At 41.8% G+C, this 15951-nt stretch overlaps 1 protein-coding gene across 1 annotated transcript; it reads right to left on the reverse strand.

The window, feature by feature from the left end:
• Positions 1–5655: 5655 nt before the first annotated feature.
• qrsl1 (glutaminyl-tRNA amidotransferase subunit QRSL1) lies at positions 5656–15681 on the reverse strand (the record flags this gene model as incomplete). Its single annotated transcript, XM_080751067.1, has 11 exons — positions 15586–15681; positions 14278–14437; positions 14026–14124; positions 13587–13683; positions 12781–12942; positions 11788–11963; positions 10726–10838; positions 10206–10398; positions 9321–9438; positions 6885–7090; positions 5656–5861 (listed from the first exon to the last, which is right to left on the reverse strand). Exons 1-11 carry the CDS (start codon positions 15607–15609, stop codon positions 5656–5658), a joined length of 1554 nt encoding a protein of 517 aa, XP_080607193.1. The 5' UTR covers positions 15610–15681.
• Between the last annotated feature and the right edge of the window lie 270 nt (positions 15682–15951).

The following is a 15951-nucleotide window of genomic DNA, read 5'->3' on the forward strand; positions in this document are numbered from 1 at the left end:
TAAATCCTGTCACCCCAATTTATAGACAGGTACACACTCCACAACTCTTACTTACATTACTGAAGATGAACCAGCTTCCTTTGTATTGTGGTTAATACGTTTGCCAGTGGCTATCGTTGCTGGGGATGATGCCACTGTAGATGTAGCACAGTTTTAGAATCACTTATCTTTGCCACAGTCGGGGCATCATGGGGCTGAGGATGGCCCTGGATCTGCATGGTGGTGTCTTTGCTGGTGGTTACATGTCTCCATTCCAACATGTCTCCTTTCCGACATGTCTCCATTCCGATCACTAACCCTATCCCTTACCCTAACCCTAACCCTAACCTCTATGGAAGTGTTGCCACTCCGACAATAAGAAGTCAATGTCGGAATGGAGACATGTCGGAATGGAGAGGCCCCCATTTGCTGGTGCCGCACCATCCGCTGTTGGGTGTGTTTCTCTTCAAGGTGTGTGACCCTGTAGTATAAAGGCAGTGGTTCTCAAAGTGTGGTTCTTGAGGGCCAAATGCTGGTTAATACAGCATCACATTGAACCACACACATTAAAAAATAGCAGCTCATTTACAAGTTTGTACATCTGCTATATTTGGGGGGGAAAACCCCTTGACACCCCAAAAACAGAAGTCATCATTCAATAAAAGTCTACTTCCCCTGTCCTTCCAGTATTCAGCATTGAAGGTAGACCCCTCAAGGTTGTCCAGATATATTGCTACCTCTGCATCCATGCCAGCCTTCTCTGCCTATGATAGACAGCGCTTCTTTTGTTTTTGAAAACTAACATCTAAGAAAATGACAAAGGTTGCAGTGTGTGTATCAAGACTGCTTTATGGTTGAGAAGCCTGGACTGTCTATCCACTTGAATTGTTTAAAGGACAACTCTGCACTAAATAACATCTAGGCAACCTTTCCTACTTATATTGATCCCAAATGGCCATGGGGTCTATGACTATTAGGCAGAAATACCCCTGTCGTCCAGTTTCCCCAACAAACCCCAAATGGATTTGAAAACAAATTCATACAAACACGCGCATATTCACACAATCACACATAGAGATGCACACAATAGTCTTTTTTGATTGAATTCTTTATTATTCAAAAAATGTAATAGCAGTAAAACACTTGAGCAGAAAGGATAACACAAAAAGGTGTTGAGGACTGCTATAAAAACCATAGTCAAAATTCTCTTGCTGTGGTTCTAACAATGTCTCTCCTTTGTGTGCACAGTTCCTGGAAAACAAAAAACATGCTCACACAGCTGTATCATCTACAATACAACTGAAGCCCATAAATATTTAGAACACAGGCAAAACATTACCACAAACCAAACATTGCGTGCGAGCCCGCTCAATAGGCGATCTGTCAGGAGCACACTTATCTAAATAGACACAGCTGGTGACTTCAGTAGGAGGCTGTATGCTAATTAAAACATTATTCCATTCCATTCCAACCATGCCTATGGACTGGAACACAGAAGGCATGCGACATGCTTTGAAGATGGTCATTCGGGGCTTTGTGACTGACAGATGCCTGCGGTTGATCCTGCCATGACATGGGGCATCATTCATTGCCCACCGATGCCCACACTGGACAATTGGGACTCTTTCACACTCTAGTAAATGAGTAGGCCTATTATGCTGGATGTTTTGATGTTATGGTCAAAATGAATCATAGTCATATCTACCGAAACTCACTGTTATCAAGTATCGAGTTACTGTTAAAATATGCATTCCAACTCTGCAGTTTCAACTATGCTCTTGGCATTGTTATTGTGGGGGGGAGTGAACAAAGTGGCTTGTTTATATTTTGAGATAAGCTATGTGTGAAATTCAAACAAGTCATACTACTGACTCTGTAGTCTGATGAAGTCACTATGTGCTACAATGTGCTACAATAAACAAGTGGGCATTGGAGCCCTGCAGTAGGCAATTTATTCTCTGGGTGAAACAGTTAAGTTAAATAGCATTTTTAGAATCAGCCGCAGGGTATGACAGGGACAAACAGTGAGCAGTTGGCTGTCTCATGTAAACACATATTATCTCTGCTTGGTTTGAGGTGGGGGAATTTGCATTGCAAAAATCAATAAAAGATAGGAATGTATTTCCTAGTAGACCAAATGGAAAACAGGAGATGGTCGGTCAGATTTCTAAAGGGAAGTGTTAAGCCTATTTTACGCTCCTGTGCAAGGGACCTTCACAGACGTTTTAGGCAAGTGCTCAAGAAGGAAAGGGGCACTCGTGTGGTGCCAGTGATTAATTAAATTCACTTCGGGAACACTTTTCTAAAAAACATGTTTGGATTTGTCTTGTATTACCAAACATGTGTTGCTATTCTATTTGGATGTGCATGCATTTTCTTGGACTGACACATACTGCACTTACATGACAAAACCATACATTTGACAAAACCTGAATGACCATCAGCCCATCAAATACTTGCAGTTCTTTTTTGAAGCTATTTTGTATTGTATTTAAAAAATTCTAAATTCCTGCCTTATAGTCAATCAATCACAAACACCTATAGGCCTAATTAATCAACACATGCTTGTGTGTTAGAACTTGTGGTCTGCGTCTCACTTATCAATCCACACTCGAGGTCAAACACAGTTTAAAACTTCTTTTTAGCCATGAGCAAAGGCGGCATGCCAGCAATAGTAAGCATAGCTCATCATGTCCCTGTGGGAAAGGGACCAGGATTATGCAGGCCAGAGCCATCCAAGTGCAGAGGTCATTGCAGGCTCATAAGCACCGGCTCTGCAGTGCAGCACCTTAATAGGCATGTTTCCAAGGCCTGGATTGCCTGAGTTGATGGCACGAACTATGGTCCTTCTGAGAAAGAGAACTCTGGTCTCATATTTCGGTGTTTGAGACGTGCAAACTATGACTTTGAAACATGCAAACAATCTTTTTGTCAGTGGCAAGTTGTCCATCTCATGCATGAGTGAAGAGTGCGTACACACACACACACACACACACACACACACACACACACACACACACACACACACACACACACACACACTTGACGTAAGCTGGCCTGTGATCTGTGCATTCATTTTGTGTCATGTTTTAGAGCTGTACAGTACACCTGAGGCTTGCTTCTGTAACTCCTCACAACCCTCTCCTGGGTACTGGATGAAACTACATAATGAATGTATTGAGACTGAAAACGGGTCCAAATGCCATCATACGGTTATTGTCAAGCATGCAGTGTTACATCACTTTCATTATCAAAGATCTTTAAAAGTTAAGTAAACCAGTTGAAAGGTTTAAGATATGGGCAAATTAAAAACGCATATTTAAAATGATCGAAGCTTCCCATCTCACATCCTCAATTCATCATGTATATAATTTGTTTTAGTTAGCAGCAGGGGTCGGCAACCTTTGCCATGTTTTTATTTTCTTAATAGTCAGTGTGCCATACAATGAACATTAACTTTAATCATGACACCACCAGATGTTGAATGTCCATACAATCGTATTTGTTTGTCTTCTTTTGAAACATTTTCTTTCACATCAGACATTGTATTCCCATTCAGAGTTCAGAGTTTGAATGAATACAGAATTGTGTGCCTTTGTTAATTTGCAAACAGATGTGAGGGGACTTCATTTTGTTCTTAATCTTTTTTTTTCATTTTAAACCAAAAATCCTCTCTCACACACTTTTTTACCAGTGTGGCATTGATTACCCTCCACTGTGCCTGTGTTGGCAGGTTGCTTAGTCCAGGCGTTTCGGGCAGTATTTTGATGGAATCGTGCACTTTATGAAAGAAGCATGAAATGTGTCAGAACATGCCACATGGAACATTTTTGGCTATAGGGCCATCGCAGATTTGTCTTGGGAAACTTGTGGGAGCCAATAAAGTTGGGCTCTCATAGACTTCACTATAAAGTAAAACAATACAAAAAAAATGCTTTAAGTAGCATGTAAGGGGTCAAACTAGGTGTTTTTCGGGATTCTGAATCCAATGCAAGCATTTTCCTTAAAACGGACCCCATAAAACTATGGTTTAGTGATGAGTCATCACTTTTCACAGTTTTGTGGCGGCCGTTTCCCGGAAAGGAATGTTTTTCGTGCAAAACAAATGCTTGCATTGGATTCAGAATCCCGAAAAACCCCTAGTTTGACCCCTCACATGCTACTTAAAGCATATTTCTTTTTTGTATTATTTTACTCTATAGCCCAACTTTGATTGGCTCCCAAAAGTTTCCCAAGACAAATCTGCGATGGCCCTATCGCCAAAAATGTTCCATATGACATGTTCTGTGTGCCAAATTTCATGCTACTTTCATAAAGTGCACGATTTTTGCCTGAAACGCTCTATTACTGAGCTAGCATGTTTCAAAGCCTTTGAAAGTCTGTGTTGACATACTGTTGTAGCAGGTTATCACTGCTGATTGACTGTCTGTGTGTGTTTAGCCACTGACAATTCAGAGCAGGATCAAGGCCTTCGTGACTGATGAGACTTTGCAAAGAGAATGTTTGACCAAAGATGCCTTGTTAAACAATGCATATTGTTTGTGTGTACAATGCAAAATAAGATCAGACCAGACAGATAATGTCAAAGGAAACAAGAGACAGTTTTATCTGCCGTCTAATTTACCCCTTTGAAAGACCAAATGAGTGCAGCACATTAACCCCTTCTATTAACTGGATCAACATGATCAAGGCCTTTGGGACTGATGAGAAAATATGTCTGAACAAAGATGCTTTGTTAAACAATACATAATATCTGTGTGTTGTTTGTGTACAATGCAAACCCAAAGATCAGACAGATAATATTACTCTGGATAATGTGTCCATGTTTTATTTATTTAACAATGGTATTAACCTAAGAACACAATACAACTGCTATATTGAAACATCGGGTGCATGAAAAGAGTTCTGCGACACCGATGAAAGGATGACGCTCATGGTCTCGGTCATGACATCAAGCAATCTGAAATGTATTGAACTGCACTGGAACTTTGGGTTGTACAAGTAAGACACCCTAAGGTCGAGAAGTGACCGCCAGGTCGCGATGAAAAAACAGAGCTTCTGCCAGCAAGACAGACACACAGAGAGGCACACACAGACAGCCGTAGCCGAGAGCCAATCAGCGACGCGCCACAGACCCATGTGAGTGAGTGCCACTCCAAAATGTGTTACTTACAAATTTCTGTGACCTGCATTCATGGATGGAATGGGAGGGAGGAACTGAAGTTGATAGGTAATGAAATGGTGTGTGTATTAGCGTGACACACACACACACACACACACACACACACACACTCACTCACTGACGGACAGACATGAGGCGGACGTTTTCATACTAAGCACGACCTGACGGTTGCAATAAGTAGCTGAACATGATGATATTCTGTTCACATATGATGATGTTTATTTGTTGCTTCTGTGCATCTATTCACAGTTATTGCATGGTGTTCCGAATTCCCCCCCCCACACCCATAGTCACTGCTAACCCTACAGTTGGTCATGTGGGGTGATGACAACCACGTTTTCTTGCCGCCAGTCGCTTCTTTTCACCTGACAGTCAGTAGTTTCACCAGGAGGGTGTGACACAGTTCAATGTTTTTGGGTATGACACAGTTCAATGTTTTTGGGTATGACACAGTTCAATGTTTTTGGGTATGACACAGTTCAATGTTTTTTTCCTCATGCAGGTGACGTCCGCTTCCTTCTGGTCACCTCTGTGTCACAGGAGTCTTCATGGAAGCTGATGGAGGGAAACGTGACTCTTTGCTCCATCCACCTGGCTATGGTTAACAACTTCCTGTCCTGCAGGGCGGGGCCTATAAGCTGCAAGCCAATGGGAAGGCCCCGGCTCGATAAGGCGGTTGGTATGGAAACAGCAGGGAGGCCTGTGTCAAAAAAACAAAATGGAGAGTTGAGAGAAGGTTAAAGGAAAGGCAAAGATTAGAAACTCAAGGTTATTTACAGGTTGCATTGGAGAGCAAGCAAAAGGCTGGGTGAAACTTTAACTTCCCCCAAATGTAAACAGTCCCTGTAGGGATCAGCTGTTTTGAATAATATTTTTATCTGATTCACGATAAAAATGGGATGACTGAATGTCTGCCCTTATCTTACAATAAATGCGAGAAGTCTCTGAGTGTATGTTATCTTTCTAAAGCAAACATGAACATATACTTAAGACCAAAAGAAGCTACTTTTGCTTCCAGAAGAAAATAAAAAACACTATTTATCAATGAAGTCTTAAAGATGTTACATTCCCTGAATGAACATCGCCTGCTTACTCACTGAAAAAGTACAGCATACATAAACATACTGTATTTCCTCCAATAGCTTTACTTTAACATTGTGCGTATGTTGTTTACATTTTCTCAGTTTAAATATTACTGAAACTACCAGAGTCAATGTTGTCTAAAAAAAAAGAAAAAACCCACATTGTGGCAACTAACATAGCTCAAATCTAAAATGACAGATGCTTTCACAGTTTTAATGGGTTAACAAAAGTATGGTTTAAGGGAATTTCAAAGTATCTAACTTCCATGTCGTGACATATTTTTTAGTAAAACAGGATAGGGAGGCAGGACATATTGTTGTTGATATTGAATGTAGGGCTGGGTGCAATAACTGCCATAACGGGTGTCGGTTCATAACCGCGATTCAATTATTACAATTATAAACGTACAGTTTAGCTGTGAAATGAGAATGGTGATGTGATCTGAAATAGATCAAAAAACAAGTCTTTGATTGATCAGCTCGACGTCAAAGTTGCTGTGGATAACAGAATTGCCACAATGCCGAGTGTGAAACTAACTGGACTCGTTTTGAACAAAAGGATTTCGGTCTGCGTGTGTACTGTACATTTAGTAAAAACAGTGCATTGCATGGCTGCACTGCACGTCTCCAAAGTAGCCTACCTGCCATGTTGACCGGCTGTGTGAAGACGTCCTCCTGTGCGCTGCGTGTGCGGTTGTCCTCCTGAGTGAAGTCGGCGTAGCGCGCTGCGTCAGACAGAGTGGTGGGCGTCAGCAGCACGTCCACGCCCGACCTGAACACGCGCTGGAAGTCGTCTGCGATCAGCCGACGGACCTTCTGTGCCTTCATGAAGTAGCGCTCGTAGTTTCTGAGGGGTTCATAGAGTATATATATATATAATAGAGAACAGATAGCCCCGCCCCCAGCTATTCATTTAAATGCAAGTTGCTCAGTGGCGCTTTGAAGCATGCGGAAGTAGTAATGAATCCAGGTGCATTGTGGGGGAAATTGGCACTTTTGGCACATGGCAAAATTACGTAGAGACGTAATTACTTCACGACCGCCACAAACGTCAAACGACGTCCATTGAACCCCAATAGCAGACCCCATCGGCACGCTCTTTTGCTCATGCATGTATTTTTCACCCCGCCAGCAGTTCCAGCTTTGGTAGCTTCAATATTTACAAGCCGTTCTGGGGGCTTGGGGTTATTACTTGGTTTTGGAATAGGCTCTATGCACGGCAGCCATGTTGGAAAGAAACTGGGCCTCTTCCTTACTTCCTTCACAGGTGTTCACATTGGTTTTCAATCTTCTGAGTGTACAAATGGACGCGTAAACCGTAAAGGGCCATTTGGAAGCTCCTCAATGAAACCATGAGGGTCCCTGGACCACACTTTGAGACCTTCTGGTATAGCAGAGTGTTTCCAGGGGGCCAACATGCACAATATCAGCAGTCAGCACTCTGACTCTGTTCGACCAGAGTGGAACAGAACTAGCCTAGTAAACAACCAACTTCCGTAATCCAGAAACAAATGAAATGGTTTCCGGAAGAGGGCGGTTTACGAGGCAAGAACAGAACCTTCCCGTGAAGGAAATATGGAAGAGGTCCAATTTCGTTCCAAGTTACCTGTCACTTTCAGAATACATCTACATTAAGATTCTTCTACTAGTCTATATCACTCCATAGCCGTGCACCCGAGTACATTTCAGGCATGCTCATAAGATCTCTGAGGTCCACTGAACTCTTAACAGTTCCAGAAGTCACGGCCAAGACACATGGAAAGGCAGCTTTACGCCTCCAGCCTTTGGAATACCCAGCCAGAGAATCTCAAAATGGCTGAAACTGTAGACAATTTCATGCAGGATCCTAAGACATATTCAGTCTCACCTGTCTTATCTCCTTTCTTCTATACAGCGCTTCTTCTATGATGTTTTATGTATTAGCCTTTTCTTTTTTTGTATGAAAAGTGCTGTATAAATGACGATTATTATTATAATTGCTAGGAGTGTACCCGCCCTATACAAACTCAAATCTCGCCCCTTTGATCCAACAGTTTAGTTCCACTGATAATACGCCATGTTACAGCAGCCACACCCCCATATCCTTTGCACATGACAATACGACCAGATAGCTCTACATAAGGTCAAAGCTATGAAATAACGCTAAAGCTGTCAACTGCTAGCTTGAAATGAGTGATGGACCACCTAAATGGCGCGTGCGCTTCAGTGTTAATTTCGTTGGCAAAAACTATGACCAAAGTTTTTCGTCGACTACCTTTTTTCACAGACGAAAACGGAATACAAAACATAATAAAAACTAAGCAACGCTACGTACGATGACTAAAACTAATACTAAATATATTGACGAATCCTCAACAAATACAAACTACCGGTAGATTAAAATGTTAGGAAGGGACAAGTGGAGAAGAGATCCAGAAGAACTAAAAGACAAGTCATTTTGTTTGGTTGCGCTTGGGTGCTACTCTCTGAAAATAGCAGATCTACAAGCAGGTGTCGCAGCACGGCGCGTTGTGAGCTTGCAGATCAGCTATTTTAAGCATGCAACCAAGTGTAAAATCAGCCATTACGACACCATCAAGGCCTGCCAAAAATGTTGTCAACTGTAGATTTAGTCAACTAAAAACTGATGACTAAAATAATTACTAAAACAAACGACTAAAAACTAAACCAAAAGTTGCTGTCAAAATGAACACCGGAGGGAAACCTAGCATCGCTCAGTGGTTTAGGGAACTATTTTTGTGCCTTCCTTTAGAAAGAATCACATACACTCTCAAAAACAAACACGAGCTATTTGAGAAATTATGGGGGAATTTTATTCAGTATGTCGAGGGCAATGACCTTTCTTATTTGATGGAGGAACCGGGAGTAGGGTAGATGATTTCCCTCTGCAGCCACTTACCCGGCCTTGTGGCATAGGAACCTAGGTGTTAATGGTATATGTGCTCTTTGTGTCATAATTGTTTAATATTCTTATGTGTCGTGTTAGTGTCAGATATTTGTCTTGTATGTCTTTATGAAAAACAAAATAAACACATTGTTTAAAAAAAGAAAATAAATGAACACCGGACTGCGCTTACTGTTGGAGCAGGAAGTAGTTCCCCGACAGTATCCTCCCTCTCACCACGTCGTTGAAGCCCTCGTGACGGGTGGTGGCGTACATGGCCTCCGTGGAGCTGTCCACCTCACTGCGGTGACCTGCCGAACACCAGCGCATGAAATCTTTGTTTAAGTTATCATCCTCAAACAGACCTAGGCCAGTTATGTACACTGTACCCAACAACTCCACTTACTCTGTTTGCTGTACTGTTCCGTACCGTATCCTACTGGCTTTGTACTTTTGCAACAATATGCAGCCAGAAGAGATCAACAGTTCCCAGAAATATTTATAAGCACAGGTCTCTGTGTAAAACCTTCTTTTGGAATCATCACTGAGAAAGCATAATGCAAATATCGACAAATTACCACATTTTCACTTGAATATTATTGTGAGGAGCATATATACAGATCTGACATATCACAATGTTTCGTTTTTGGCAACTTGCAATGATATCCATGGTGGAATTTGTTTTCTGCATTAGACCCATCCTTAATGCTAGGCCTGATTTATACTTATATAATACATCGAAAATAGCCGCTGCAGCGCGTTGTGAGCTTGTAGATTGGCTAGTATTTTCAGGGCAGACACCATGTGCAGCCCAGTGTAAATCAGGAAATAGAAGCAGTGAGCTGCCACCTAGGGGCACTTGGTGGGCAGTGGGTTTACTGTTTTGCAACACATTATATGTAGGCTGGCAGCTTTTCCCAGCATTGTTGAGAGTGAGCTCTCATGGCACAGAATGCACTGTGAAGTGTTATGCCACATTTTCACATGTCCTCCTCACAACCGTATGATTGTATTCAGGTTATAAATCAGGCCGGCTTAGTAAATTTGCTCTTTAATAAATTCAAAAGAGAATCCATACCGTACTCCAGGCCATCAAATCGAGCCATGTTGGACGCCACCTCAGCGTGGCACAGCACATGGTAGCACACAATGGAGTGCTGGGTGTGGGGGAGGGAGACCTGCTCCACCCTTGCCCCCGCACTCTCAAACATGTCCGCAACGCGACTCCACTGTTCCAGTGTCTCCTGGGATAGTCCTGGGGCGTGATATTCCTGACCCACATAATGAAGATCAGAGGGACAAGTTTAGATACTAGAAACATTTCCTATTGGAGACAGATACACAAAAAAGGATTCCAACACATAAGGTCTGTTTCTAAAAACGTTTTGGGGAAAAAAGTATAGAACTCATACGTTAATAGAAAGAAATAATGGCAAGCTATTCTTAAAAGTAAAGCATAACACGTTAGTGAAAAGCTAATATTTTATTCTTCTAAGCTTGAAGAGCTGGCCAGTGATGGTAGTTAATGAGGAAGCCTGACTATGCTTATAGTCAGAGTTGGTGAATAATTATTTACCTAATAATAGTTCTAAGCTTACCTTAGGAATGCCTATGCAGATGCTCTTCACATCAAAGTCTTCTGGCAGCTCCGTAGACGATGAAGGGCTGTGGACTGTTGTCGAGTCTCTGACATCAAGGCCTTGGAGGATGCCTGTGTGTCATATCACTTTACTTAAGTACTTAATTAATAAAGATCTGTTAAGATATTTCAATGAAACAAGCGCTACAACGTGCATTGGATCAAGAAAGTGTCTACATACAGCAATGGGAAAAGAAAGTGCACCAACTTAAAGCAGTAACGTTTTACATTAGGACATAACTACATTATTAGGATTGGAACACATAACATAAATCCTAGAAAGAGCAACAGGGGAATAGCAGGAGATACAAGTTCTTAACTGTGTTAAAATAAAAAGCAATTCTTTTTCACCTCACTGTATATTCAGTGAAGCCAGAATCGGGGAAGAAAGAAAAGAAAAACACGGCCGATATCCTACACAGTGATTGATTGAACGAGCTGCATTAAACAACACAAAGATGTGCGTTTGTGCTACGACAGCTAGGGCTGTCACAATATGACATTTTACATGACGATTAATTGTCACTGAAATAATTGCGATTAACGATTTAATTGTGTCTTTGACAATTACATTTCTGTTTGTCTTTTAGGCTTTGAAGTTGCACATGGTAGATATGACACATAACCTAAATATTTGACAACTTTCTACTTAAAACCCATTCAGGCCGGGAACACATTTTGCTGTTTGGGAGGGGCTTACAGTACATGTACAGTATGTAGCAACATATTTGTTTTGTAGGCTCATTTCTGATTTAGCCCTATTCTATAGGTTAGGCCTAAATGGGTTAAAAAAATGACATTTATAGTGGAAATAGCCGATCTACAAGCTCACAACGTGTCACGATGTAACACGTTGTGAGCTGCTATTTCCAATATTTTTTACTTAAAAAAAATATATGAACCTTTTTCAACAAGGAAACGATTATGGCGATTATGAAAAATAATCGTGATTATTATGTCAAATAATTGCGATTAGACGATTATGTAATAACTGTGACAGCCCTACTAGTGGGTAACCTACTCAGTACAGTGGCTGCATCGCTGACACTGCGGGTCATGATGCCGGGGACATCCATGGAGTTGACCAGGGGGATGAGGCCGTGCCGGGACACCAGGCCGTAGGTGGGCTTCAGGGCAACAACTCCACACAGAGCTCCGGGGTTCCGGGTAGAACCGCCAGTGTCTGATCCCAAAGCTCTGCAAAGAGCACGGGTAAGGGTACTTTGAGTAAATGATGTTTTGTTATTGTGCTTACAGCAGGGGTCTTCGACGTTCTCAGGCCGAGGACCCCTTAGTTGAGAGAGAGAGATGAAGCAGGGACCCCCACCACCTTTTCATAGATTCCATATACAGTAGTTTAATCGTTTGACATCACAATCATCAGTGTATTTTGGATTCATGTCAATGTTTTCAGATATTTAACCACTTGAGCCGTCATTACCTAATACATTTGAACTTTTACTCTGTACTTAGTCTGCTCTTTTCCCTCTCTACACCAAACCTGTTTGCCGAAAATAGACGATCTACAAGCTCATAACACCTCGCAGTGCGAGGCATTGTGAGCATAGATCTGCTATTTTTGGCTACGGTTCTCAGAATATGGCACTAGGTTTCAAGTTGTTAATATAAAAAGGATTGGAAGATTTGGAGGACCCCCTGTAGTAACTCTGAGGACCCCCTAGGGGTCCCGGACACCCTGTTGAAGACCCCTGTTATAACATATAAGAAGATAAGTCAAAACAACTCTGTTAATAACTGCTTTCTACCCGAAATCCCTATTTTGAGAAATGTACATAACTACTAGTGAAAATTAACTGATCCACAAGCTTGTTGTAAGCTTGTAGATCTGCTAAATGATCTATTCGTCATCCCATAACAATATATAGGGCTTCAAAGACATCTATATAAACAATGTATTTTTATTTTTTATTTTATTTTTTACTTTTCAAGGGTTTTGAAATTGCATTTCTTTTTTATCAGGGATCTTGTGTCATCTCTGAATGTGCTCACTGACAGGTAACTGCTGAGCGACGCCACGGCTGCAGCGCTTCCTCCAGAGCTTCCTCCTGTGATGACCCAATCAGAGTCTGGCTCCGCCCCTGTGAGGTCTCTGTATGTAGCAGCATAGCTCCAGGGGTTCCTCACTGGACCGAAAGCCCCATCTGTACTGCCCGCACTGGGAAAGACACACACAGAGGGATAAAGTGACAGCAAGAAATTCCTGGCAATGCACTGATGAATAAACCCTTGGCACAAAAGGTTGGATAGCGCCGCATTAACCTGTCTGTGAACCAAACTAAGATAGGCACAGAGGGATAAAGTGACGGCGAGGAAACTCCCGGAAATACACTATTGTGCATCAATGAATAGAACTCTTGGCATGACAAGGTTTAGTGATACTGCCACAAAAGGAGTAGTTCACCCCCAAAATGACTTTTTTTTCTATTGATTACTACTCATGCCATGGAGACTTGAGTTCAATAATATGTTTTAGTTTTTTGTCGCATTCCTAAGCCAATAATTTGATTACAATAACTTTACCCCCATTGATTCCGGATGGGGACCCAAATGCATTTGGGTCCCCATCCGGAATCAATGTGGTAAATATACTATAATCCAATTTTTGTCTTAGACATGCGACAAATACATTTTTATTTTTATTGAACTCAAGTCTCCATGGCTCGAGTAATAAATATAAAAGTAATTTTGGGGGTGAAGTACTCCTTTAACTGTAATCTGGAACCAAACCAAACCTTTAAGTAACCTGGCTCCAGGTATAAAAAACAATGCTGCATAGTAGTTCTGTTTCGGCAGTCTTACCCCATAGCAAACTCATCCATGTTGGTCTTCCCCATGAGAACGGCCCCCTGGTCAAGGAGCTTCTGGACAACTGTAGCATTGTATGGTGGAGTGTAATCTGTAGCATAAATAATTATGGGAATATGATCACCTTCAGTTCAAGAGGTTTATTGTGTGAGTGTGTGTGTGTGTGTGTGTGTGTGTGTGTGTGTGTGTGTGTGTGTGTGTGTGTGTGTGTGTGTCATAGATGCCTACTCCTCCCGCGAGGGAAATTCAGTATTTGCAGCCCAACCCAGCTGCTTCGCTGCCCACAAGGAGCACGTGAGCAATTAGGGGTTAAGAGTCTTGCTCAGGGACACACATCGACATTGCTATCCTGGCCCCAATCATGTGCACATGATGCCGACAGTATATGGAGAGAAATATGAGATGTTGTGGTGGCATGTATTGATTGAGGTACCTTTCAACATTTTGGAGGCACAAGTGGTCCTGACACTCTCAGTGCAAAAGTTGTCTTTGACCGCGAAGGGGATTCCATCTAGAGGACCTCTGGGAGCACCTGAGAGAAGAAAATATAAATGAGTGATAAGGCTCCACACATGACAGGTGGACACACACACACACACACACACACACACACACACACACACACACACACACACACACACACACACACACACACACACACACACACACACACACACACACACACCTCGGAGGAATCTGCTTTCTGCCTCTTGAGCCTGTTTCAGGGCCAGCTCCTCGGTCACCGTGATGTATGCATTCAACGGTTGTGTTTTCTTTATGCGGTGCAAACACTTCCTGCACAGCTCCGTGGGCGTGATCCTTCCCTCCCTCAGTGCCAGAGACACCTGCAGCCAAACGTTAAAGGCAAGACGTCAAAGCGTTTGTTTTCTGGGTCCTATTATTCATCATGGCACCATGCACTTTGGTCAGCCCTGGTTGTTTTCCAAACGTGCCCTCATAAATAAAAATGTACTTAAATATAAAGTCATATTGAATGTGACATTGTTGCAGTGGTGTAAAGTAACTAAGTACATTTACTTAAGTACTGTGCTTAAGTACTCCTGAGATTTGTACTGGAGTATTTCCAATTTGAAGTATGTTTACTTCTACTGCACTACATCTCAGAGGCAAATGTTATACTTTTACTCCACTACAACTATTTGAAAACTTCAGTTACTAGATACTTCATTATTATTACAAAACATACACTTCAGCCCTTTAATCTGGTCTTTTGAAAATAGCTGATCTACAAGCTCATGATGCCACACATTGTGAGCTTGTAGATCTGCTATTTTCAAAAGATCTTTATACTAAACATCTGAAAACTTGTGAAATGGGACATTCAGCACAATGAGTAGCCTACTTTCTACTTTTTACACTTTAACTACATTTTGATACCAATACTTTTGTACTTTTACTCAAGTACATTTTTAATTCCGAACTTTTACTATTTCTACATTGCAGTGTTGATACTTTTACTAAGACAAAAATGTGTGTACTTTTTCCCACCACTGCATTGTTGTGTATCAAAACTAGTTGACCATTGCTGGGGTTTTCATTGATTGATTGATTGAAGACTTTAGAAGTTTGCAATAGGAAAAAGTACAGTTTCATGACGGTCCAGTTCACTGGTACAAGGTCTACTAAAAGGAGATCCTAGAAAAGACTAAGCTTATTTCCATAGGAAACCATTGAAGTATCTCATATAACATTATTTCATTCGAAACGAATCTCAGTTTAATTATGAGAGTGTAGTGTAAATGGAACCTAATGATTTGGTTCCATTTGTACTCTATTAAGAGTTAAATTACACAATATCTTGAGAGATTACATTTATTAGGTAAGTTAGCACATCGGTTGTGTACGTGGGTTTCATTAGCCACATTTAGCTAACGTTTAGGCTAATATGATCCTTCTCAGTGCAGCATGCACAACAAACCCAGACATTTAGTAAAGCCATCGAAGACGCGCTTCAATCGCAACTAAAACTAACCTCCCGAATCGTCAGGCCGAGCATGATGTCTCCTAATAACGTCTCTGTGTGTGTCAACCTTCAGCATGACAGGAGGAGCACCATCATCATGGAGGCTGCCATGTTTGTTATGGCCGTGCATCGCCCTCTGTGATTGGACAGCCGCTGAGCTACGCGCGTGCCGATTGGCAGACAGTCAGAAGACGCCGGGTCCGGGGGGCGGGGCTGACAGCAAGCAGCATGATGAACGCAAAGCTGAACCAAGAAGACGCTGTCCTTTTATAGAAACATAAACATTTCACGTTACTCTATGCATTTTAAAGGCATAGTTACTGAGCGGCATTGGTCATAAGTTATTGCCTGCTTTGTCTATCTTCAACCGCTTAT

Source organism: Nannobrachium achirus, assembly GCF_963921795.1.
Source record: "Nannobrachium achirus genome assembly, chromosome: 20".
Classification (NCBI taxonomy): Eukaryota; Metazoa; Chordata; class Actinopteri; order Myctophiformes; family Myctophidae; genus Nannobrachium; species Nannobrachium achirus.